A 27,961-nucleotide genomic window follows, 5' to 3' on the forward strand; every position below is an offset into this window, starting at 1 on the left:
CAAAAAATGCTTGTATTTCAACAGCATATTGCACTAGAACAATGCACAGCAGCTTCAGTCCTGTATTGTATTGACCTCATATTGCAAAACAGTTTAACTTTCAAATAGACATGGGTCCTTTTAGCCTAAACTTTGGGCTAACTTAAACATGTCATCAATAAAATCCTCACTCCTCAAAATTATGACTTCTGAAAAACTGGACCAACCTGATAATATGAGAGAGAGAGAGAGAGAGAGAGAGAGAGAGAGAGAGAGAGAGAGAGAGAGAGAGAGAGAGAGAGAGAGATAGATGTGTGGACAGGTGATGAGCAGAGAGTGAGTGTGTGTGTGTGTGCCCATGCGTGCTGTGGACAGGTGGAGGGATGCCCCTATACTGCTTTGCATTTGCAAAAGATCAAATTGGCCAAAAGTCTGTCAGTCATTTGTGCGCGATGGGGACGCAGAATGATGCCACCATGGCTGAAAACTCGCTCCACTGGAGCACTAGAAGCAGGCACTGCCAAGACTCGGATGGCTACTTGAAAGAGTGAAGGAAGAGTCTTACTGTTCAGTGCCCAGAACAAAAGGGAATTCTGTCCTTCTGAAATGTAGTGACTTAGCTGTACGGCTGGTGGGGTCCCAACATCCCTTTTCTGCCTCTTATGGTATGCAGCAAACAGCCCTTTTCCTTCCATGTCCTCTAGTTCTTCTTCAGCAGGCACCGGCACAGGGACAGGTTGCTCCGTCTCTGCAGCATCTTGCAGGATCAATTTAAAAAAAAATGTGTCACAACAGTAGAAACAAAAGAGCCCTTATTACCATTACTGATGTTGATGATACTGTGCAAGACTGAAAATTATTGTTAAAGTCAGATTAATATCACATTAGATCCTAGATCAGATTAAGATCAAATTATTTTACGTTGCATTGCAAGTCAATAATATTTACCTTTAACTCGTTGTGCCACTTCTGCCTTGATGTCACGGTTGACCAGCACATGGGGCTCAATCCACAGCAGACAAAAGGAAGGATCCAAGGCAGCTGCTTTCAGATAGACTGTGTCTGAAAAGGGGGCAGTGATCCCTTCTTGAGACTGGGCCATTTTCACATTAATGAAGATCCCAAGAAATCTTTTTTTCAGAGATGCCTGCAGACCTCTGACCAGGCCGCTCAGGAAATGAACTTGAGGCTTCAGCTTCTCAAGATGGTGATTGAGGGACAAGACAGATGGAACTGCACTGATTGTAATGACTTTCTCCCCCTGTGTCAAGTCAGTTGCTTCTCCGAAAGGTTTCAAAATGTCCACCAACTCCTTCAGCAGATTCCACTCTCGTGGTGTGAATGACAGTTCTTTATGCCCGGCCTTCTCAAGAACTGCACAGAGCTTTTGCTGATCACAATGAAGGACTGCTTTCACCTGCCGCAGTGTGGAATTCCACCTCGTGCTCACTGCAGCAGGGATGCCTCTGTGCTCCCTAAATTCACCATCGAAGATGTCTTTAAACGTTGTGCTTGTGTGGAGCAGGGAGCAGGGTTATCAAGTTTTGATAACTTGGAGAGAGAAGGACATGCCGCTTTTGTTTCTTTCAAACTGTCTCCCACAACCAGCTGCAATGTGTGTGCAAAACACTGCAGGCGCTGTTTCTTTGCCATAGCAGCATCAACGGTTTGCTGGTCTTCTAGGGTTAAGTTATGCCATAGCTCAGGATCATCAAGATTATCTCCAGCATCATCATCTTCCTCCTGTTCGCTGGGGAAGCAGACCGTAAATGCCTTGCGCATGTTAGCAGCATTGTCACTAATGAAATAGTCCAATTTAGCTTTGATGTTGTATTCATCACATATTGCCTCAAATTGGTCACAGATGCGCTCACAGCCTTTGAAGCGGTTGCAGGCCAAGAGATTAGTCTTTAGCTGTACCCTCTCTGCATCTCTCTCCATCCAGTGCACAGTGACACCAAGGAATCCCCTCATCTTTCGATCAGACCAAATGTCCACAGTGACTGAAACAATGGTCAGTGTTGTTCAATTGAGTTTTAAATAAAGTTTAAGTTTTCTAAGCACAAATGCTCGCCTTGCTCTGTTCAGTGACACGCGCTCGTGACGTCACGTAATATACAATTACGTTGAAAAGGTCACGCTAGACGCAGGCGGAAGTACCAAGTCAGTGTTTACAAATGAGCGGAAGGAGGACTGTATCCACATATTCAAACGTCTTTGCACCTGCGTCTAGCGTGACCTTTTCAGCGTAATTGCGTTTTACGTGACGTCACGAGCGTGCATCAATGAACAGATCAAGGCAAGCATTTGTGTTTAGAAAACTTAAACTTTATTTATTTAAAAAAAAAAATGACCGATCGTTTAGCTAGATAAGACCCTTATTGATCTTCTGGTACCATTTGATGTGGTTTAAAGCCCTTTTTAAGCTGTACTGAACCTCTCATTTGGACCTTGAACCGTTTGGAGTCTATTGACTTCCATTTTATGGAGAAATATCCTGAAATCTTTTCATCAAAAATCTTCATTTCTTTTCGACTGAAGACAGATAGACATGGATATCTTGGATGACAAGGGGGTGAGTAAATTATAAGCAAATGTTTATTTGAAAGTGAACTAATCCTTTAAAAGAAAAGCTCTGGACCATCAACTTCATCCTCTTGTAGAAGTCCAGAGTAGCAGCAAGAAGAAGAGAAGACAGTACATCAACAGTTACTTGTCATATGGCTTCACCTTTATCAAAGATCCATCATGTCCTCTTCCTCTGTGTCTGGTATGTGGGGACAAATTGTCGAATGAAGCAATGGTTCCTAGCAAGCTGAAAAAGCATCTGACATAAAAATAAAATAAAAACCATCACTAGTAAGCAAAGATGCAGAACATTTTATTTGATTAAAAAGGCAACACAAAAAACAAGAGAAAGTTATGTGACACTACAATAAGAACTAAATGACTGAAGCAGAGTTTGAAAAAAGCACAGACACACACCGTCACTCACAAACAAACACCGATCTGACTGTCTATATGAGGATTCATTACACACATTTATTCTGACGTTACTTCACTGACAGATGTTCAGCTGTAGAATTAATGTAATGAAAAGGCTCTATAACATCTCACTGTTACTGTTTATCATGCGGCTCAAAGTATTATGGGTATAATCTCTCTTCCGTCTATTCTGATTCATCAACACAGTTTCACTGATGATCCGGTATAATAAACCATAAACCCAGGATAGAGTGGTTGAGTGAATGTGGTCTGGACTGTGTGGATGAGGCTCATTGTGTCTCCAGAGACGCTGTAGAAGGACAGAGTTCTTGCACTGTGATCCACATACACTCCTATTCTACTGCTGATGGACTCTACAGGGAGATCAGTCCTTCTCTTATTGTGTCTGAATGAGTAACTGGAGGGAGAGCAGATCAAACTCCAGGATTGATCATTATGTCCAAACACACATTCATCACCCGCTCCCTTCCTGCTGATGCTCTTATACGACACTGATATATATACAAGTTCACCACTCCACTCAATCTCCCAGTAACAGTGTCCACACACACTCTCACTACACAACACCTGAGAATACAAATCAAATCTGTCTGGATGATCACGATATGACTTCTCTTTGGGAGTGACAGTAATCAGTGTGTTCCCCTCAGACAGACGGAGGCGTTTATTCACTGTGTTCATATCCAGAGTTAGCTGATGGGAATCTGATGGGGAAAAAAACACATCAGAATCAGCATTTAGGAATCTGCTTGATCTTTTATTGTAGCTGAACTCTTCATGTTCAATATGTCAGCAGTGTCTCAGTACACTTTACAGGAAGAACATGAACACACTCTTTCTGCTTGTTTCCTTAGTGACTTACATTGTAGGAAGTCGTTCCTGGTCCTGGGAACAATGTTGGTGAAAGTGACCAAGGGTGGACTGGGGCTGAAATTTGACCCTGCAGAAATCCAGCCCATCTGACCCTCGAGTTCCCCCGTGAATGTGTTGCTGGGATTAGGGCCTTAAATTTGAGTACATAAATGAATAAATAAAACAAATAATAGTAGATACCTAATGTTGCAGTTTTAATCAAATTTTGGGGTCAGTACAATTCATCAAGGCGGTCTCATTTGAGAAAAATTACTGTTAGATTGCAAAGTAAGAAAGTATGTGAGAAAGTATGTGTAAGAAAGTATGTTGTTAGAGTATTTTACACCTCACAAGGATCAGTACATTTTATTACAGTTACTTTTCTAAACCCTCTGAGCTGTTTTCTGGGCCCTGGAGGTGTTTTGACATTCCCTGACATTTGAGCTCATTTTAATGGCTAAAGTCTGAGTACACTGTATTCAGCACAAACTCTGCTACAATAATGTGAGCACCATGTGTGTAAAAGTTTGTAGTTTTGAGAAAATCACGTTTATGCGTGGTTTGTGAAAAAAAATTCTTAAGTCACTGAAATCAGGTCATAAAACCCATACTGAATACTTGTTCACAAGACTTTTGATAACTGGATCACGGAGGCTAGAATTTTTGCTTAAAGACGATGTAAAAATCACTCTGGCCACTCATGCACATAAAACAATATACTGATTTAAAATTTCACATGTTTTGTACCGGGAAGGCTTAAAATTGATGTGTTTCACGCCTGGAAAGACAAAGACCCCTATTGGGCCTATCAGGAGGGACTGTGAGGGAACTAGAACAAAGAATGTTAAGAGATTAAAAGAATGGCTTCTTGATTTTTTTTTTTTTTGTGCATTTATTTACAACATAAAATAATCAAAATATTCATAATGAAGGACAAAAAGTGGGACAAAAATAAGGGACAACTGTGGTTCTTTATAAGGGACACTCAAAATGTTTGTACTGTACCACACAGTAGTGTCATTTCAGTGTCTGCAGTTAAGTGTGTGTATAAAAGGTTCACAGATATAAACATTTGTTTTGCTCAACCTAAAAAGAATGTTAACGCCATAGAAATAAATGTCAATAGTTACACACAAACCAGGTTTGCGTTCCTTCATGTGGACGATTAGCATGTGAATTGTTCTGCACGTGTGGGTGTGGTCACATTATCGATAATGAGCAGCGGCTGGAGAAACTGAAATTCATACGGATTACATAAACATAGAATATTTGTTTTTTATTCAGCCTTCAAATGAGACGCAGCTAGTATTAAAACCTCATCCACTATGTGTCTATCACTAGCAAAGGCTAGCAGCTAGCTTAGAACATGCTAACAAAAATGCTAAATCATGCAGGCAACATGCTAATTTATGCTAGCAATGTGTTAAAACCTGATGGCAACATGGTAATTCATGCTAGTGGAGTGTTAAATCGTGTTAACATGCTAAAACATGTTAGTGAAATGCTAATGTATGTCAACAACATGTTGCCAAACATGCTAATTCATGGTAAATCAGGCTAAAATTCAGGGTCATAATTCACTGTGAGAGTCGCGCCGTGCAAAGATGGCTGCCTGACTCTGAGCGTGTGTTGCAGATCCAGGGTTTTCTGATATAAATCGGCTATTAACTACTAACATTCTGCATATCTGATCGGTCAGTGAAATAACTAAACAACAAAACTCCCTAATGAAGTAATTTTGAGACAACTATACTGAGAATACTGAAGACCACGCCAGTAAACAATGGAGCAAGCCGCGGATATCACACTCAAGCATATCTGGGATGTAATTCTTCAGACTAAAACTGACATTTATGCACATATTGATGCAAAATTTGCACCAATACAAGTAAGCATTGAAAGGATACAAGGCTCTATGTCAACAATAAGTGAACAGATAAATATGCTGGAACAAAGAGTGAGCTCCAACGAGGACAATGCTGAGGATCTAACCAAACGCGTGAAGCTACTTGAAAAGGAAAATATTTACCTCAGAACTAAAGTTGACGACGCTGAAAACAGGAGCCGTGCTTGTAATCTCCGGTTCATAAATATTCCTGAAAAATCTGAAGGCAGGGACACCATTGCATTTATGAACCAGTTAATTCCACAGCTCCTGGGCAAAGAAAGTTTTCTGACTTTGGCTCCTATTGAGAAGGCGCATCGCACTCCAACTTCCATGCCTGGGAATAAAACCGACAGACCACGGCCGATTCTGGTGAAGTTTCTCAGCTTCCAGGATAAAGTTCACATCCTACGTCTGGCTAAAGAAAAAAAGGAACTGTTTTTCCAGGGATCGCGAGTCCATATTTTCCCGGATTTTAGCGTTGATCTGATGAAAAGACGGCGCGAGTTCGATGCTGTTAAAAAGAAATTCCGGGAAATGGATATTAAGTACTCAATGATATATCCTTGTACTTTGCGGATAATTGAGGGCGGAAAAAACAGAAGTTTCCGCTGTCCAGTCGACGCGGAGAACTATATTCGCCGGGACGAGTCTCTCTCATCTATGGAGTAGTGAGTACAAAATATGAACGATCAATGTGGCCTTTCATTTAGAATGTGACACTAAAACTAGTTAGGACATAGACTGAGAACACTGGAAATATTTGTTTGCACAAGAAAACAGCTATGATGACTTCTACTTGGAGATTTGGCAAAGCTTTTTGATAAACTGCATAATTGAGCAGGAGACATTGCTATTTGCTGTAAAATGCATATACGCTATAATGCGATGATGTAATAATTGGAGTAAAATTGGAATGCAGACTTCCCATAGGCCCCTGCGCTTTGTTACGGTTGTTTTTTTTGTTTGTTTTTTTTGTGTCTTTTTTTTTTATATATCATAAAGGGCCAGTGTGTTTATTTTGTCTGTTTTTGTAAGCCACTATCTCTATTTTTCTTTCATTGATGCCTGGATCTGCTGAAACATGCAAGAATACAAAATATGTCTCACGCAAGTTTTTGTTTTTCTTCGTCCTTGGATGGTTATGTTTGTGACAGAATGTATATCTGTGTATATGTTTGTTATGTGTGTGTATGTTTGTCTAGGTCGCCCTGCTTACCATCGTCTAACTCATATCTCACTGAAATTCCACTTTTAACAATTTAAATTAGATAATATAATAGAACTAGTAAAAGGTTTAAAAATAATTCATTTAAATATAAGGTGTCTACCTTCAAAAATTAATCTTCTACGGGCATGGGTCACTCTCTACAAACCAAATATTATAACAATTTCTGAAACTTGGTTACATTCTAATATTGCAGATACTGAAATTATAATTGAAGGATTTACAATGTATAGAGCTGACAGAGGTACGAGAGGAGGTGGGGTAGTGATCTATGTGTACATGAGTCTCAATTCTAAATGTATGGTACCTTCAACTGAACCAATTAATTTTGAAAGTATTTTTGTTAAAATAATATTTCATATTAATAAGTCATTAATTGTGGGTAGTATTTATAGGCCCCCCTCGGCTCCAACTGATTCACTGTTAAATATTTTAAATACAATTGGCTCTTTAGATAAAAGCAATACAAAAGAATTAATAATTTTAGGTGACTTCAATAGAAATTGGCTTGACCATTCTTCTACTAAGGACAAGAACTTAATTAAAAGTGTAAACTTAACTCAGCTAATTAATGAGCCTACTAGGGTTGATGGCCAATCATCATCGCTTTTGGATTGGATTTTGGTCACCAACCCCGAACGAATAATTACTTCGGGGGTAATGTCGGATTGTATGAGTGACCATTCCATTGTATACAGTGTATGGAAAATTAAAGTACCAAAATTACCACCTAGATTTATAAAATTTAGGCAATGTAAAAAACTTAATCTAGATCACTTTAGAAATGACTTACTCAGTGTACAATGGGATCGTTTGTCATTAATCCCCTCAATTGATAATGCCTGGGATTTTTTTTATTCTGAAGTAATGAATGTGATTGATAAACACGCCCCATATAAAATTCAAAGGGTTAAGGGAAGGACTCTGCCATGGTTGAGCTCTGATTTACTGAGCCTTTATAAACTAAGAGATAAAGCATGGGCTAAATATCATAACAGGAAACACCCTGATGACTGGGAGGTTTATAGGCACCTACGCAATGACTGCAAAACTAGGACTAGAAATGCTCAATCCAATTACTATAAAAATAGCCTGTCCCAAGAAACCAATAACCCAAGACAATTTTGGAAAAAGTTAAATGCAGTTCTTAATCAGAACAACAAAAATCAGATCAAACAGATCTATGTAAATGATAGTATTATCTCTAAGCCAGAAGAAGTATCCTATATCTTTAATGAACATTTCTCAAATATTAGCCAGTCACGACCAACACCGTATTGGAATACAGCTTACCAAAATGAAACTCCCTCCCATCTTTTTTGTTTTAAAATGACTTCACCACAGGAAGTGCTTAAAGTTATACGTAAAATGAAAACCGATACGAGTGCTGGGCCTGACGGCATTGAAGCAAAATTTATAAAATATGCTGACTATATTCTTTTGTATCCCTTGGCAGAGCTTTTTAATTTATCTTTCAAAACCAATTCACTGCCGTCAATCTGGAAATGTGCTAGAGTAACACCAGTGTTTAAAGGGGGAGATTCTACAGATATCAACAATTACAGACCTATCTCAATTATATGTGCTGTCCAAAAGATATTTGAAAAATTAATCTTTAATCAATTATCATCATATGTCAACAACAATAATATTTTATCTTCCTGTCAATCAGGGTTTAGATATAACTACTCAACAACAATCAAGCGCCAGCGTTAGTTCTGGCAGGCCACGTAGTCAAGCTCCGCTATCAGCTGATTGGGAAATTCTAACTCCGCCCCTCTTTCAGCTGATCTGTTTCAGCTGATCTTATGCTCTCAATTGGCTTCTCTCAAACAGTGCGGCTTACTTAAGCATAGCTTCACTTCAATCTGCCTGCTTGGACGCTTCTGCTGCACGCTGCTTTGCAATCAGGATAAGAATTTATGGTTTTCCTATGCTTTATCATCTATGCATTTTGTGCAGTCTGCTTTATCAAATCACCAAACCATACACAAGGCTTTTTAAAGTGCAATTGCCTTTCACGTTGTATTCATGTATCAAACGGAGCTACAGCAATTCTATGTTCGTTTTGAGTGAGATAAGTAGGCTATGTGTTGGCTAATGATTCAATCACGCAATGTGAGCATTATTTTGGCAAATATGTATTCAATATTTACATACTTGCGTAAGACGAACGTGAGCTGCAGCTGCATTTTCATCAGAACTATACCAGGACATGTACTATTTCATAACTATGGGAGCAGTAACAATTATGACCATGTGTTGGATACTTTCGTCAGCTTATTACTAGACTAACTGCTGTCTCATACGAATGATTTATTTATTTATTTATTTATTTTTCGCAGCTTACGGTTCAAGTCTAACGTTACAAGCTATTTCCTCAACGAAAGCAACCCCACTTGCTGAGCCTGTTATTTTATCATTTGGCAAACGTTTTACTGGGTTTTGTGTCTCGGGCTCTGGGATACGTGCTCCATTGCAGTGTGTTTGCAGCGATGGGTGGCGGCCGATCGTCATGAACGTGATCCTGAGAGGTGGTCGTCAGAGAGGTATTTATTAGTTAAAATCACTCACTGCTCAAATGCATGTTTTGCTTTAAAACAAGATTTGTCAGGAGCTAATTAAATGTGGAATTCGGCAAGCAAAACAGAATCATATCACAAGGAATTGTGCAGTGCGAAATATAGCGAGAGCAATTCGCCCCCCACACGGTTCACCTCACATTCATTCAGGTTGTAAACGTAAACTCGCGTTTTCGTCGCATGGTTCACAAACTGTCTAATTTGGAGTTTGCATCGCTGCATTATTTTCATGGACTCTCTGAAGGTATACTAATGTTATGTGACTGACTCAAGAACAATTTCAGAGAAATCTGCACTCCACAAATTAAGTATATCAAGCCTATGTCTCAGCTGGCAATTTCACACTCATTCATCTGTCTTCACGAAGCTAAGTTTATTTTTAACTCTGTTAAAATTATCAGGTAATTTGGCAACGTAATTGACAATGGTATCTGCATTGCTTAAGCTTAGTCGTTTTCAGTAAAATGTTAGGCTTATGGTTATTGTTCTTGTCTCTATAGTTGGTATTTGTAAATTGTAACTCATTTTAAGCTAAAGTTGATATGGGAAATTGTCTAAACTATAGTTGCGATTGGGAACACATTTGTCTTAAAGCTATTATTAATATTGGAAGTGCTCGTTCTTAAAGCTATATCTAATATTGAGTGCTTGCCTTAAAGCTATACTTGTATTGGAAATGCTTGTTATTAAAGTTATAGCTAATATCGGAAGTGCTTGTCTTAAAGCTATAACTAATATCGGAAGCGCTTGTCTTAAAGCTATAATATTGAAAGTGCTCATTCTTAAAGCTAAAGTTGCTATTAGAAATATTGTCTTAAAGCTACACTGTGTGATATTTTCCCCCATCTAGTGGTGAAAAGGTATATGACCATCCAGTGAAGTTTAGTTTCTGTTCCTCTCAATTCCGATTTCGTTTCAACTCCTACGGTGGCCGATTTAGTCCAAGATTAATATGGCTTCCAGTTCGACCTCGTCCACATTCGACACGGTGCCTGTGGGATATTCTGTGCGCAGTGGGATGGTTGGAACTCAACTTGCCTAATTATTCGGCTAGAAAGAACTGCAGCTAATCCAGAGTGAATTTTGATGATAGTAATGTTTATTCAGTCATCCAATTGCAAGGCATAAACAGGTTTGTGTGGATATGTACATAAATGTGGTTTCTGTGAGAGAACAAATAAGGATGGTAAATATACATGATAATGACATGACAGAAGATGCACAGTTAAGAACTGTATAACTATACTTATAAGTTACATTTTTATAATGTAACCGTAAACCAGAGCTTATTGTACCATATATAGGTGCTAAATGCAGCTGCATTAAAAGGAGCTGCCGCTGCTGCTGCTAACAAGCGGTGTCCGGTTACAAAAGTGTGTGCGTTAGCACTGCCGTGCGCTCTGTATAACAAGCCGATCAGACCTGATACATATTTCCATCAACATACATTACAAACAAATATTTTCTATAAACGAATAAACATTGTTGATAACAAAATAACTGAATGATTATTCACATAGGTGAGCATTACGCTATTGTATGTTGACACAAAAATACTTCTGAGGTGACATCAACTGAATTACGTGATGACACACTCTGAAACACATCTACAATGACAATAACTATTATTACTTACGGAGTTATTAACGCACAGAAATAACACACAAGGAAAAACAGACTTTTGAGGAATAAACAAGCCAGGAAAACTCTGTATAACTCTGTTACTGGACGCTGCTGAGATGAAAACTCTCTGCACATGCACCAGACAAGTCTGAACAAGTTGACGCGCAGTGTTAAAACCGGTTAAAACGCGAAAGGCGAAGCTTGAATTTACGGGTATGTCCCTCTTTGGCTAATGTACTTTCAAGATGGAGGGGCAACATGGCGACCACCGTTAGATCCCATTACCTTATGTATTTTCAATGGCATATTATAAACTTACGAGAATACTTTATTACTTGAAAGAAGTAAATATACATTAATGAGCACATATATTTTTGAAAGAACAAAGTGTTTTTAGCTAAGAATAGACTTAAAAAGTTACACAGTGTAGCTTTAAGCTATAGTTGAAATCGGGAACGCACTCGTTCTTAAAGCTATAATATTGGAAGTGCTCATTCTTAAAGCTATAGTTAATATTGCAAATGCTTGTTCTTAAAGCTATAATTAATGTAGGATATGCTGTTATTAAAGCTATAATTAATATCAGAAGTGCTTGGTCTCAAAGCTATAATTAATATTGGAAATGCTCATTCTTAAAGCTATAATTAATATAATATTGAAAGTGCTCATTTGTAAAGCTATAATTAATATCGGGAGTGCTTGTCCTTAGAGCTATAATTAATATTGGAAGTGCTTGTCTTAAAGCTATATTAATTTTCGAAGTGCTCATTCTTAAAAGCTATAATTAATATTGGAAATGCTTGTTCTTAAAGCTACAGTTACTATCGGAAGTGCTTGTTCTTAAAGCTATAATTAATATTGGGAATGCTCGTTCTTAAAGCTATAATTAATATTGGGAATGCTTGTCTTAAAGCTATAGTTAACATCGGAAGTGCCTGTTATTAAAGCTATAATTAATATGGGAATGCTCGTTATTAAAGCTATAATTCATATCGGAAGTGCCTGTTATTAAAGCTATAATTAATATTGGGAATGCTTGTTATTAAAGCTATAATTAATATTGGGAATGCTTGTTATTAAAGCTATAATTAATATCGGAAGTGCCTGTTATTAAAGCTATAATATTGGGAATGCTTGTTATTAAAGCTATAGTTAACATCGGAAGTGCTTGTTCTTGAAGCTATAATTAATATGGAAAAAGCTTGTTCTTAAAGCTATAGTTAATATCAGAAGTGCTCGTCATTAAAGCTATAATTAATATTGGGAATGCTCGTTCTTAAAGCTATAATTAATATTGGGAATGCTTGTTATTAAAGCTATAATTAATATCGGAAGTGCCTGTTATTAAAGCTATAATTAATATTGGGAATGCTTGTTATTAAAGTTATAATTAATATGGGAATGCTTGTTATTAAAGCTATAGTTAATATCAGAAGTTCTCGTCATTAAAGCTATAATTAATATTGGAAATACTTGTTCTTAAAGCTATAGTTAATATCGGAAGTGCTTGTTCTTAAAGCTATAATTAAAATTGGAAGTGCTTCTTATTAAGGTTATAATTAATATTGGAAGTGCTTGTTCTTGAAGCTATAATTAATATCGGAAATGCTTGTTCTTGAAGCAACGGTAATATCGGAAGTGCTTGTTATTAAATCTATAATTAATATTGGAAATGCTTGTTCTTAAAGCTATAGTTAATATTGGGATATATGCGTGTTCTTAAAGCTGTAATATTGGAAGTGCTTGTTGTTATAGCTATAGTGATATTGGGAACATGCTTGGTAAAACTATAAGTATATTGGAAATAGCTTGTTGATAAAGCTATGGTGTCAGGAACATGCTTGTCTTAAAGCGATATAGCTACTGGAAAACTACGTTTTCTCAAGCTATAGATGTTGGAAATGGGCTTGTCTTAAAGCGATATCGTTAGCTATAGTAGAGTTTGGAAACGTGCTCGTTTTAAAACTGTAGGTGCTATTGGAAACACACTTGTTCTTAAAGTTATAACTAACTTTAGAGTAGAACTTTGGAGGTACTTTTCAGATTTGATTAAGATTACCACAACACTATTTTTCTGGTGTATCAACTTGCACGGATTACTCTTTCACCCTTAGACTCACCCTAAATAATAAGCTTTTCCTCAAAGCTATAGGCACTATGGGAATTTGATATTATTAAAGCGGTAGTTTAAACCTGATATATTGCTAATACGTTTTACTCGCGGTCACATGACCTAACATTTCTTATGTATCAATTTATTCCTAGCACTTCAGCATAATCCTAAGCACACTAAACTGATAGGATAAGGGGATGAACGGCGTTTTATCTCTGAATCTGACTCTGCTTTGTCATCTATGTTAGCCTACCTGAGGAGCCATCCACAAGCTGTTCAACAGGATCCATTATTTGTCTTGGAGGAGGGAAAGCTTGTGCCCAGAGTTGCAGTCGCTTCCTGCAACTGCAACTCCAGTCTCTACATTGAGGCCATGAGGCGATGTGTCTTCAGCCGCTTATGTTCGTTATATTTGGCCTGATGCGTGAGCCATCCATTAGAAACCTATGAGTGCTGCTCCATATATAAATTTAAATTACTTATATTATTAGCGGTTACATTCATCATGCTAGCTTCACGTAGATCGATTAGATCTTACAATTAAAATCAGTTAGACAACCTTCTCGGAACGCTTTTTTATTTTTTGGATCCTCCGTGGCTCTTCGATTAGAAGGAAGAGCCAGGGAGGATTGCCCGGTATGGTCTGTTGGGGGGATTTTCGCTACTTTCCAGTCTATTAAATAGGAGGATTGCCCCTAGAAGCTGCTGATGTTCCCTGTTTTTGATTTCATGGAGCTCACCATGATAACGAAGGGAAATTAAGAACAGCGCCATATCGCCTATTTACTATTTATTCGTATCATTAACTGTAGCTACATTCCTCGTGCTAGCTTCACATAGATTACATTTTCTCATCTTCGTATCCTCTGCTGTCTCTTCAATCAGCTGGAAGGGCCAGGGAGGATTGCCTGGTATGGTCTGTTGGGGGATTTGCTCTGCCCTCCCAGTTAAATGGGAGGTCGTCCCCAGAATCTGCTGCTGTTCCCTGTCTTGGCTTTTCATGGAGCTCATGAAAGGATGGGGAATTTAGAACAGAGCCATACCGCCAAATCTAAATCTTTACAAAATATGCAATTAAAAAATTGTACTAAATGTTTGTCTATTGTGTTTTTTGACTTTAGTGGACCTGACAGAAACAGCTTTACTTTATCTCACCAATGATATCTATATAGGTTTTGATAAGCAAGAGTCTACCGGTGCAATCTTTATAGATTTCACCAAAGCTTTTGACACTGTTGACCACTATCTTTTGTTGGATAAGCTTTATTCAATTGGTGCCTCCAGAGAGGTACTGCTCTGGTTGAACTCGTATTTACATTGTCGAAAACAATTTGTCATGGCACAGGGTAAATCTTCAGAGACTAATATAATTACTAAAGGTGTTCCACAAGGCTCATCTCTGGGGCCCTTACTATTTTCAATCTACATAAATGACATGTCTAAAATCATTGAAAGATGTAAAATCCATCTATATGCTGACGACACTGTTATCTATAGCTCAAACAAACATGTACATCATATACAAGAGTCACTTCAGTTCGATTTTAATCGAATACAATCTTGGCTCACCCAGCATAATTTTATTTTGAATAATAATAAATCTTTCAGTATGTTTTTTTCAAAGCGTTCGGGTCCAAATCGGCAGAGCTTGACCATATATCTATCAGATGGAAACCAACTAGAAAGCACAAACTCTTTTAAATATCTGGGGGTACGGGTTGATGCAGAACTTACCTTTAAACCACATATCGATCATATAACTAGAAAGGTTTATGCATGTCTTGGTCAGCTCTACAGATCAATCAATAGCTTTACACAATCGATTAGGAAAAGAATAGTACAGCAACTTATTTTGCCATTAATTGACTATGGGGATGTAATTAATCAGAATGCAACAGAATTTGCTCTTAAATCTATAACTATATTAACCAATTCACTATGCAGATTTGTTTTAAAATGTCATTACAACACTCATCATTGCTTAATGTATAATTCTCTTAATTGGCTGCAGCCAAAAGAAAGGCGAGCATTTCATTGGTTAATCTTAATTTTTAAGTGCATTTATTATGATTTTCCTTATTGTCTGAAACAATATCTGGTACCATTTAGGTCCTTACATGCTCTTAGAAATGTAACATCTCCTTTCTTTCGAGTTCCTTTAGTTAAAAGAGAAACTGGTAAGAAGGCCTTTTGCTTTAAGGCTCCGTCAGATTGGAATAATTTGCCAGCTTCTCTTCGTTCTATAACAACACTACAACTGTACAAATCCTCATTATACTTCTATCTAAATAAGACTTGTATTTGCTACTGATGTGTTATATTATAAGCGTTATTAATATTATTATCTCCATGTTTGATTGGTTTTTTTCCTTCTACAGATGAATGTTTATCTTGTATATGTATCAGAAGTATCTATATGTTGTATTAATATATACTAAATAACTTGTATGAATTATATGAAATCTGACAAAGGACAGTGACTTACTGTTTATCTATTGTTAAAAAGTTTATGTTACCATTAAAAGGTGAGGATTCTGAGGGAACAGGGTTGGGGATGTGTTAAGCAGGACAATTGTTAGTAATTTATTGGGTGTGTGTTTTTGCTATGTGTTTGTTGTATAATGTGGGATGTATTATGATGTAGTACATGTAACCGCTATCTTTGTGCCTCAGGACCCCCTCGAAAAAGAGATGGATCATCTCAAGGGGCTATCCTTAAATAAATAAATAAATAAAACATGTTAGCAATGTGGTCCCAAAATTCAATTTCAACAATTGTTAAGCTTGTCCAAGTTTGTGTTCTATAGTGTCAGCAGTGTCTTAGTTTACCAGATATAATTATTGTGCAAATCATTATTTACATGATCAACTTCGTCTGTCATGTTTTCTTTCACCTTCTACAGGAAGAACATGAACACACTCAATGAGTTTTCCTGCTTTTTTTCTTAGTGACTTACATTGTAGGAAGTCGTTCCTGGTCCTGGGAACATTGTTGATTTCCACAGTCACTTTCACCAACAGACATGAAGAGTGTGAATATCATGTCAAGAGAAAATGATCCAATATGATCTTCTACATGATATGAGATGATGGAGGATCATTTCTGAGAGCAGATGAATCTCCAGGACTTTACCTCTGTCAGAAATCTTCTTCAGCTCTTCTTTGCAGAAATCTTCCAGTTTGTCTCTCAGCTGACGGACAGATTCTCTCACGCCATCAAAAGAGGAGAGAGAACTGAAGGGATTGTCATTGACATCTGTAGATTCAGGAGGAGCTGAGAGAGACTGGAAACTCTACAGAAAACAGAAATCAAAGCTCATCACCTCCACACTTCAGACAATAACCTGCACTACTGTCAGATTTGATCTTTAGTAACTCTCCTCAATCCAGCACTTGCACAGCATCAACTTCGTTTTTCTCATATTCATTATATAATGTTAGAGTTATAAGTTGATTTTTCTAGGAAAACACTTGATCAAACATCTGGTAATAACAAAAATGTAACAGATCAAGTGCATCAATGGCGTCACATGGCAGGGTTGAGTAGATCTGATCAGGAAAAGCAGTTCAAAGACAATGAGTAGATTGACCATTATTTATAACTTTTGAGCAGTTAGTGGCTCTGAAATTCACAAGGACTCTTATGCTGCGTTCACACCAAACGCGAATTGAGCATCAAAATCGCGTCTACCGCGTCTAGTTTCACGCGCGAACATTTTGAATGCATTCGCGCGTCTGCAGAGAATTGGACGCGCGTAGAAATCGAGCGTTTGAAGCGAAATTGACGCGCGTTCAAGGCACTCCAGGAGAAATATGTCATAAAACACCACTCTGCCTCTTTTCATTTTCATTAAACATATATATTAAGCATTAATAGCCACACAAATGTGGTCCAGGCAACTCCTACATCATCTTCAGTACATGTATATTTAAATATCCTTAAAATATAAAGTTATTAAACTTCTCTTTGCCCTCAGTCAAAACGATTTGGCAGACAACAAATTATAGATTCATGAGAGCAAAGCTCGGCCGTTAGATCTACACAAAACGAACCACTACAGGACATCAGAGCCAGCGGCAGACGCCAGAAGGACTGGCCGAGGAAAGGCTGCCTTCGCCGGGGTTATGAGCAGTGATTGCCCGGTGATCGCCTGGATCTCACAACTCCAAAAACACAAGATTATTTTTTTTAAATAGGCGCTCTCTTTATAAATAAACCACAGATTTGAGCTTTAAAAAACTACATTCCCACCTGAAAACGTCTTAAAACTACATTTTGTGACACAATAGTACTGTTTTTAATTTATGCAGGGTTTCTCATACACGTCACTTTACCACGTGACAGCAGCGAGCAGGCTCCTGATTGGTTAACGCGGCGCGAATTGACGCCAAAGTTCAAATTTTTCAACTCGGGCGTCAGACGCGAATTCGCTTCAAACGCGTGAATGCACAAAAGCACCATTCGCGTGTAACGCGCGTATCGCGCAAGACGCTCAATTCGCGTCCAATTCGCGCGAACTGGACGCGCGAATGAAGCGGATTCGCGTCCTTCGCGCCGCGCGTAACGCGCCTTCCGCGCCGCGGGACCTCCAGACGCGCGTCAACGCGCCTTTCCTTTGACTTAACATTGAAATCACTCGCGCCTGACGCTCAATTCGCGTTTGGTGTGAACGCAGCATTAGGACACGATCCCAAGGTCAGTCTCACTTCCTGTTTGTGGACTTCACTATCAAATACATTAATGTGTTACTGGCAAATAGTGACATTTATTATAAAAGGTTTTAGTAGGTTTGAAGATTATCTGATTTTGGTGAACATTACTAAGTAAAGAGATTATGGGAAATCTAGCTGGGTGAAACTGAAACGAAAAGTTTTGAACTGTTGTTGTCTGGAAGCATAATATATCTTTCAGATAAAGGTTTACAATGAGATTTCCAGAGCTGAACTGCATTTGTAAGTGCGTCTCTTTCAGAGATGATGATCAGATGAGAGTCTGACTGATGATTATATAATAACCGAACACACAGATCAACACTTCAGTCAACGGCTCATTCTGCTCTCATGAAGTGTTTCTCTGTGAGTCTCTTGTTGTTCTAGATCTCTGTTACCTGCAGGAAATGGATGTGATCCTGTGTGTGTGAAAGCTGCTCCAGCTCAGCGCCTCTCCTCCTCAGATCATTGATCTCCTGCTCCAGTCGCTCCAGTCGTCCTTCAGCCCGATTCACTGCAGTCTTTTCCTGATCACTGGCCTCAGAGCGGCTTCTCTCAATGGAGTGGATGAGCTCAGTCAAGATCCTCTCACTGTCCTCCACTGCTGTCTGTGCTGAGCGCTGTTAGGACACACATCACAATCACACAGTGGCTTCATTGAGTCCTGACTGAGACTTCTCAAACTTCTCTTCTTCTCCAGACTCACCTTATGAGACTCTACAGCCTCTCTCAGCTGCTGAAGATCTTTCTCTCTCTGCTGGACTCTCTCCTGGAACGACCTCTGTGTCTCCTTCAGCTGGTTCTAAAGCCCAAACCAATGATAGGAGTAACACATAACACGTAACACATATGTCAGTGAAGTGGTGTGACAGAGGGGTTAAAGATCTTGCATGGTAAGATTATAGGTTAATTCATAAGTGCCAGCATTATTTAATCAATGCCTAGATTTATAGGGAGATTTCACTCAGAAATGTAAATTCTTTCATTGTGAACTCATCCTCATGTCTGTAATGGACAGCACATTCCAGGGCCCAGTTTATGGCCAGGCCCTTAACAGTAGACAAAGGTTTGGACGAACACAAATAAACGGTCCAACGCCATCAGATAAAGATGCTAGGACAACAGCCAGACATCTCTTTTATAAAATTCCTCAGGACCTCAGCAGTAGTGAAACAAAGAAAGACCACCATGATCCATCCAAATCTATTCATAACTATGTTTGGAAACCGTAAAACTGATATAAACTACACACATCCATTTCATACTTATTCAACATTTTACACAGATTTATCTGTTAATGGACAAATAAATGAACACATGATGGTTCAATCTTTTTCCATCATGTTTGGTTTCTATTTGTTTAGAATATTGTCAAGGGTATTCTGGTGGTGGTTTGGAAAGTGAGAAATGCATTGGTAAACTTTAAAGACACTTTAAAGCCTTCTAACTGTGTACAGTATGCAAATAATTTCCACAGGGGAAAGAAGGATGAATGGCCCTGATGCCAGCGGCCAATCACAGCACTGGAATTGAGAAGCGCCAAATTGAAATCTTCTCCTCATCAGAAAGGGATAAAGGTACCATTTCAACAGACACTCCTTGTTCTGAGTCCGTCCTCATAGGATGAGACATAACAGAGACATCGTAACATTCTGAGCCTCTGGTTCATCCAGAGAGAGAGAGACCAGTGTCGTAGCGCGCCACCGCCAGTAGTTGGTCCATTACCACCATGGTGATAAAAACTGCCACGTCATAGCCCTAGATTGCACTGCACAATTATATTTCGTTTTCCCTTCTCTTTCTTTAATGTGAAATGCTGTTTGAATTTCCAAAATAGAAACGCATTCTTGCCCTGGCTCTGTTGTTCTGGCTCCATCTCTACCTCTACCTCCTGCTACTCCTCTTCCGACTCTTCCCGATTTTTTCGTTTTTTATATTGGGGCTTCTGGGAAATGCATTGAGTTGTCTTAATTTATTTAGAGAGTGAATAAACTCTAAAAGAGAAGTATCGTCATGTAATCAATGGATTTCAATAATGTAACTGTATTCCATTACAGTTACAATTTAAATAGTTGGTATTTAGAAAACAGTTACTCATAATTTGTATTCTGAATACGTAACGGCAGTATATGTATTCCGTTACTCCCCAACACTGCATCTAGCTTCAGTGATGTTTTATTCTCTTTTTCTTACCATCCCTGTAACTGTTGCTTCAGCATAGCACTCATTTTCAAAACTGAAGCTAATAAAAAAAATTTTGCGGAGCACAAAAAATACGGTGACACATTGCTACCACATACATATGATATTTTTCCACTCAATTATGTAGTTTTCTCATAATAACGAGATATTATTGATGATGATATCTTCTCCTGGACATGTCGTATAGTGATGTGTACAAAAAATGCCTTTATATGCATATTTCTTTAGAACATTTAGTTAATTACCGTTCCCCTGTCAGGTTGTAGTTACAGCATAGGGAGAGAAAGGGCGAAATTTTTGAGTTTGCATGGTGGTAGCTCAAAGTTATTGTTTTTTTACCACTTCGTTATTCTGGCTTGGAATTTAGTTTGTTGGAAATATGAACTAAATTCAGAAATGCTTTTGAAATTAAAAACTTTGCGTTTAATAAACATAATACCTTTTTTAAATGAAGACAATGTTTGGAGTGGAGTGCATGCAAAATAATATGTTCCCTGAATCCACAGCCTTTGTTGTTATTGTGAGTGTACACAAATAAAAGTAGATAGTTTATAGTGTATAATTATGTCTTGCACTTATCTGTATGACTAAAAATTATGAAGTATTGTAGTATTGTGTGTTGTTTCCGCTGTCATAAAGGAAAAAATGTGCAGGCACATTCGTCGGACAGAGGGTTAGAGAAAACGTAGCCTATTTAATTTCATAGTTAGGCTATGTTTAAATATTAGCCGATTATATTATTTTTTTTAAATTTCATATGTTGATTATGAAAAGTAAGCAGCATGAGTAAGATGAGTAAGCTACATTATAACATGCGCAATATGTCTGTAGACATGGAGTGGGGATAGACATGATTTTGACCATTGACATTTACATTACATTTACATTTAGTCATTTAGCAGACGCTTTTATCCAAAGTCGACTTACAAATGAGTGCAATAGAAGCAACTAGGACAGTCAAGGGCAACAATATGCAAGTGTGCTGTAACAAGTTTCAATTAATCTAGAACAGAACACATTTGACACTTTTTTTTTAGTTTTGTTTTTTATAGAAAGTCTTTCTTTGAAGTGAATTTCGTTTTGTATAAATTGTATTTTAATTTTGATCTATGTTTCATCAAGTAATTGCTTGTATATTTAATAAATAAGAAGCAAACCAAGATCGTCAGGAATGGAGTGACGTGCGGCCTGTTTCCGCTGCCTTTCAGTAAGGCTGAAATTATAGCGTCTTTCTGTTTTTAATACATTTCTTGAATACCACCAATTGGTGGTGGTTGAGGAGATTCCCTCCTTCCATGTAAAGCGCTAAAGTTCGAAGACCTAGAAAAGCACTATATAAAGGTAACAAATTATTATTATTAATTATAATAAATGTCTTAATTACAGTAGGCCTATAGTTATGATATTTGTGCCAGCACCGGGGTCCGTCATTACTAGGTTTAAGTTACACCACTGAGGCTAATCATGAGGTCCATCAACGTCTATAAATATCTCTTTGATGTACTTTGATGCAAAATACTTTATTTTGCATATGGGCCCAGGACTGACTTGCTACGCCACTGAGAGAGACAATACAAGATCCAAGGATCTGAGTCTGCAGCTTGTGAGGCAGCAACAGATACGACCATGTTCTTTGCTTCCACCCTGTGAGGAAAGAGACATTACCAAACACTATGTAATGAAGTATGTTGGTATGGGAAGAAGGAGGCGGGAACCGGCGAACGTTTAAACTAGGGGTGGGCATAGATTCATTTTTTAAATCTAGATTAATCTCACTGTAATCTTGGAATTAATCTAGATTAAAATGGCTCATTTGAATTCTGCCGAAGGCATTCAGAATATGTGTGCTCGTAAGTGATCGTTTGTCTTTTTGTAGTTTGAATAATAAATAACTTCTGTCCCTTTAAGACCTGACGCACGCATGGATCCCAAACACTGTTCTTGTGAGCTGGTTACGACTGTGTTCACGTTAAAACCATAGGTTAGAACTCATCAAGATGGGCATTGAGACATTTTTGAGTGTATTTGACCATTAATAAGCTGGAAAAGGAGCTCGTTTTTGCACTTGTATGTCAGAGGCGGCTTTATTACGGTATGTGTATGTGCATTTCAGATGTGAGCGTGAAATCTGCGGGAATTAGTAGAATTAACGTTATGTGCAACCCCGCACAAAATTCAGACCGGTCACACCAATACTAACACGCTGTCATGAAGAATAAATCCAGCAGAACACCCGTTCGCAATGTTCAGAGGATTAAACGGACTGAATGAGAGGAGGCAGGGTGCGTGTCAACTCGCTGTCGGTCGGAGAGGAGAGGGCAGCTGATATTGCTACTGTAGAGAAAGAGTATCGTATCGTTTCAGATATTTCAGTATCGATACATAGCAAAATATCGATATTTTTGACAACACCAGTAGGCATACACACAGGTTCGAAGACTCGTTCTCTCGCCCCCTACAGTGCAATTCGGCAAGGTATACATCCGCGCTAAAATATCAAGGTGAAAGTCATCATAGCTTGCGTAGTATAGACCCAGCTCCCAACCCAACTTTGAGAATAGATTAACGGCTAATTTTTTTTAATCGCCCGATAAGAGTCTCACGTTAACGCAGCACGTTAACGCCGATAACAGCCCACCACTAGTTTAAACACTTTAATCCAAGATAAACAAACTGAAAGTAAAACGCAGGCAGCCTCACGGACGGCTGCCGCGCGCACACACATAATAAAACATAAACAAAACAAAACATAACGTAAAGTCCAGGCCTGGCCCTCTCTCCTCCTTGAGACTGGTGCTGGCGCTCATTATCATCATGCCACCGGCCTCACCCCGTTCTCACGGTCCCCCTGGCTGACTGCTTGCCACACACTACGTTCAGAGTTTTAGTCCAGCGAGACAGTAACGACTACAGCACGTCCCGAGTCTCCATGCCAGAGAGACAAAAGCGGATTGACCAAAAAATTTGCAACAAGGTTAAAGGGTTACTTCAGTGATTTAGCATTAAGCTTTGTATCAGCAAAAACCCGGTAGTATATTTGAATTATGGTACTTTCCCCCCTCACGTCCCGAGTCTCCATGCCAGAGAGACAAAAGCGGATTGACCAAAAAATTTGCAACAAGGTTAAAGGGTTACTTCAGTGATTTAGCATTAAGCTTTGTATCAGCAAAAACCCGGTAGTATATTCGAATTATGGTACTTTCCCCCCTCACATCCCCCTGAGACGAGAGAACTATGCATTTTATTTCTGGAAAAAATCCTCTGATGACGCAAATATCGTCATTTTGCGTCATCTGAGGATTTTTGATCAGAGCCTAGAGACTACAGGAGCTAGTTCCGTATGTTTTCAACCCGCCCACAGGGGAGAGATCTCACTCACAGCCAGTGTTGGGGGTAATGCATTACAAGTAACTTGAGTTACGTAATAATATTACTTTTTCAAGTAACTAGTAAAGTAATGCATTACTTTTCAAATTTACAACAAAATATCTGAGTTACTTATTCAAAAAAGTAACGCAAGTTACTTTTTCACATTTATTTGACTGACAGCTCTCCTGTCCCCATGTTGAGAAAAGTGAGAGTAAGTGCAGAGGTGTGTAAATGTGTTATTGTAGTTCTAGACTAAATGTGAGCATTTATTCATCTCACTTGCACAATGAAGATTCTGTACTCCTCAAAATTAATAAAATCAGTCAAATGCAAAATCAGAGTACTATGCAAACCACAAATATATAAATGTTAAATAAAACTAATATTTTTATGCATTTAAATCTACCTTTATTGACCAATGTCGTGCTGCTGACCTTTGATGATTCAGTTAAGCCATGAGCAAAAATTACTAGATTTTTGTTTTTATTGGTAAAACTTTTTTCTCCTGCGTCCTATTCTTCCATTATCCAGAATGGCAGCACATTTTTACCTCAGCCTGAGGCCTATTATTTAAATTTTGGTATGAAAAGGTCTTTACATTTGCACAAAAAATTACTTTTTTTGCTATTAAAAAACAAAATAAAAAAAGCAAGCCCATCCCAGGTGAGAAAAAGTAACGCAAAAGTAACGTAACGCATTACTTTTCTTAAAAAGTAACTAAGTAACTCAATTAGTTACTTTTTAAGGGAGTAACGCAATATTGTAATGCATTACTTTTCAAAGTAACTTTCCCCAACACTGCTCACAGAATGTAAATGCACGCCAGCTGCCGCTCGGCTCAGGCGTTCATAACGGAGCGGTACGGAGCAAAGTGAGTGTTTCAACTTTTCAATGAATTCCTATGAACGTTTAGCTTCCATATGCAATCTGATAACGCGCCAGACATGACACACGCTGAGAATGACAGCCACGCTTACCTCAGCTCTGCTCAGCTCTTATCTCTTGTGATGAATGAAATCTGACTCCTGCTGCGTCTGTGACTTTCGTTCGGCTCACTCACACTTTATTGAAAAGACACATTCAGTTTTTAATTGTAGTGTCTATTCTCTAACTGAACAAAATTATTTTATTACTGTGGCGAGGGGGGCGTGGTTTAGCGAAGTCTGTGACGGGAGAGAGAGTCAGAGGACGAGCGGCACGGAAGTGAATCAAGGCCAAATGAGAAACACCTGTCTCTTGTTTCAGTGATTGGCATGGGGAGACAGGATATAAGCCACCCAGGAAATGGGACTGGAGAGAGAGGAGCTGGACAGACACACACTGGGACACGAGAGGAGAGAGCTGCAGAGAGGAACTGCAGAGAGGAACTGCCAGAAACAAACCGTTGACAAAGAGAGAGAACGTTTAATTTGAGTTGTGCGATGTGCACATTGTTTGTGATCTAAGTTACCACGAAATAAAAGTGAGTTCGTGTCCCAGTAAGCCGACCCCTTGTCTTCTTCCTTGTCCCTTTACAAACTTTGTTACAATTACTATGAATATCAAAACGACGTTGGGGGCAGTGCCGTGGTGGGCAAGTGATAACCAGTGGCCGTGGCTTTGGGAGTGGCCTCGTAGGGCAGCGAAGCAAGTGCATTCTGGGAGTTTTTGTCTTTCATCCACGAGACAAAAATACATTTTCTGTCTTTTCTCAGTGTAGAAAGCACCAAATTAAAAAAATAATTTCACATTTCTACTACATAAATGACACAGTTTAAATACACATTGATCTTTCCAGCGCTGAAGTGCCCCTTTAAGCTCAGGAGAGCAAACCTTCACTTCAAGGTTCCTTCGTCTGCGTGTTCCAGATTAAGGACCTTCTGCACCTACTTCATTGCCTCAACCGTGTGTTCCAGATTATGGACCTTCTGCTCCTACTTCAGGGCCTCAACCGTGTGTTCCAGATTTTTACAAGTTAGCAATGTCACCAATCTTTAAGATAAATCAGCTGACCAAATCAGCCCTCCCCCACTTTTTAATTCATTCTAAATGATTGAACCGCCTCCTGTTTGGAGTGTTCTCATAAAGCCAAAGTAAAAGAACTTGACTAGTGTCCCAAACTAAGAGAAGGGGAAGGTGGTCATCTGATGTACTCATAACCACACCTTAAGTGATGTGTGATTCAAAAATCAAAACGTCAGCGGTGAAGTGAGTACCAATCACTACCTTACTTAGCGTCCTCGGATGGACGAAAGTAAAATCACTACATGTCTTTCCAAACTTGTATGATTTATTCTTATAACACATAAGAGAATATTCTGAAGAATGTCTCCGTTTCTAGAGCCCAAATCAAATATGGTGACGCGTCAATAACATCAAACACTGGCTCATGCATGTCACAGGACTAAACATGACACCTTCATAGCTGTAGTGTATTGACTGACTATTGCAATAGCAGGCTCCTTTAAGAGGCCAAAGACTGGTGAGGGCGTTCCTGTTTTTCCCGAGCGGTAGTGAATATGTGTTTTTTGAGTGATTCAGGTGCTGGCCGAGAGAAGTTGTATGTCCTACACTGCCTTATAACTTCAGTAATGTTCCCAAGTTTAACGACTGTGTTTTCCAGTTATTGAAGTATGGTACAGTAGCATCCCTCTACCTCTCCATTGACATTTATGGTAAAGCATGTTACATTTCCGATACACTCTCTAAGCATAAGACCAATCATAAAAGACTGGGGCTGGCTGACCAATCAGAGCAGACTGATTTTCAGAAGGCAGGTGTTAAGGAATTATGTGTGATTCCATTTATGTTTTTATATATATTTGTTCTTTTTTTGTTATTGCTATTTCTGTGTGTTCTTTTTTTTGCTTTGCTGTTTGTGTTAAATAGGGAACCAGCTGCGGGATGGTTCCACCTCTTTCCGTGGGGATTGGACCGCAGTAATTGACAAGGGTTTAAAACCATCCCTTTCGGTTCCAGAAAAGCGATTCCGGGCCGGTCTCAGCCGTCAGACCTCCATTGCACATTCTTTCAATTTTGTTAAATAGGCTTATGTTTTTTTATTTCCTTTTTTTTCCCAGTGTGGGTTGACCTGCCCTTTATTTTTGAAATTACATATTTTGGGCCTTGGATCTTCCTGAAGACCATACACCCACTTAATGTTACTCTGGAAATACACATTTTACAAAACTTACTTATATTTATGTCAACTTTCTTTATCTTAATAAAACGCTTATCTTTCTTCTTGAATTCTGGATTTATTGGTTAAATTTGTTTATTGTTTATTTAAATTTTGTTTTATTGGGTCTGTAGACTGACAGAGGGAGTCGTATTTTCATTTATTTATTTATTATGGTTTAAACCTAGACAGATCGTAATAGAAGGTTTTAAAGAAACTAAAACTAAAGCAGTATTCAGACAGATAGTGAAAACAGACATTAAATGATGCAAATATATTCTAGTAGACCACATAAACAAAATCATTAACCTGTAAATGAGTATAATGGGACCCTTTAAGTTCATACCTGTTTCTCTGTCCTCTGAGCTTCAGCTGATACAGTGTCATGGTTTTTATGTTCATCCATCACACAAAGCACACATATACACGTCTGATCAGTGCAGCAGAAAACCTCAAGGATCTTGTCGTGTTTCTGGCAGATCATCTCCTGCAGTCGTCCAGTGGCATCAGTCACTTTGTGTCTCTTTCTTTTAAAGAAACTCTCATGTTGTTCAAGGTGATTCTGACAGTAAGAGTCCAGACACTCCAGACAGGACTTGACGGCTTTGTGTTTTCTTCCAGTACAGACGTCACACTGAACATCTCCAGCTCCAGCAAAACAGTCAGCAGGAAGTTCAGTCTTCTCCAGTTTCTCCACCACTTCAGTCAGAATGGTGTCTTTAGTTAAAGCAGGTCTTGGACTGAAGGTCTCTCTGCACTGAGGGCAGCTGTAGACTCTCACATGATCCTCCTGATCCCAGCAGCCTGTAATACAGCTCTTACAGTAACTGTGTCCACAGGGAATGGTCACTGGATCCGTCAGGAGCTCTAGACACTCTGGACACTTGAACTCATCCTGAGAAATACTGGCTTCTGCCATTTTACTGCATGAATACAGAGACACAAGCACACAACAGCTCAACCACACTTCAGTTTCTCTTACTCTGAACGCACGTGTTTCCTGTTTCCTGGTTCTGTGTTTGAGTGATGTGTGCAAAATCTATCTATCTATCTATCTATCTATCTATCTATCTATCTATCTATCTATCTATCTATCTATCTATCTATCTATCTATCTATCTATCTATCTATCTATCTATCTATCTATCTATCTATCTATCTATCTATCTATCTATCTATCTATCTATCTATCTATCTATCTATCTAGTTCTTGCTTGAAAAAAAAAACTTCCACACAAAAGGAAAACACCTTTTA

General features: G+C 38.6%; 1 protein-coding gene across 1 annotated transcript; it reads right to left on the bottom strand.

Moving 5' to 3' along the window:
- Positions 1 to 2,844: 2,844 nt before the first annotated feature.
- Positions 2,845 to 27,685, bottom strand: LOC307126520 (E3 ubiquitin/ISG15 ligase TRIM25-like). Its single transcript, XM_079817083.1, has 7 exons — positions 27,053 to 27,685; positions 18,685 to 18,780; positions 18,377 to 18,598; positions 16,402 to 16,561; positions 16,226 to 16,276; positions 3,848 to 3,988; positions 2,845 to 3,689 (listed from the first exon to the last, which is right to left on the bottom strand). The coding sequence occupies exons 1-7, from the start codon at positions 27,623 to 27,625 to the stop codon at positions 3,163 to 3,165; spliced, it is 1,770 nt and encodes a 589-aa protein (XP_079673209.1). The 5' UTR covers positions 27,626 to 27,685; the 3' UTR covers positions 2,845 to 3,162.
- Between the last annotated feature and the right edge of the window lie 276 nt (positions 27,686 to 27,961).

Source organism: Gobio gobio, assembly GCF_949357685.1.
Source record: "Gobio gobio genome assembly, chromosome: 5".
NCBI lineage: Eukaryota > Metazoa > Chordata > Actinopteri > Cypriniformes > Gobionidae > Gobio > Gobio gobio.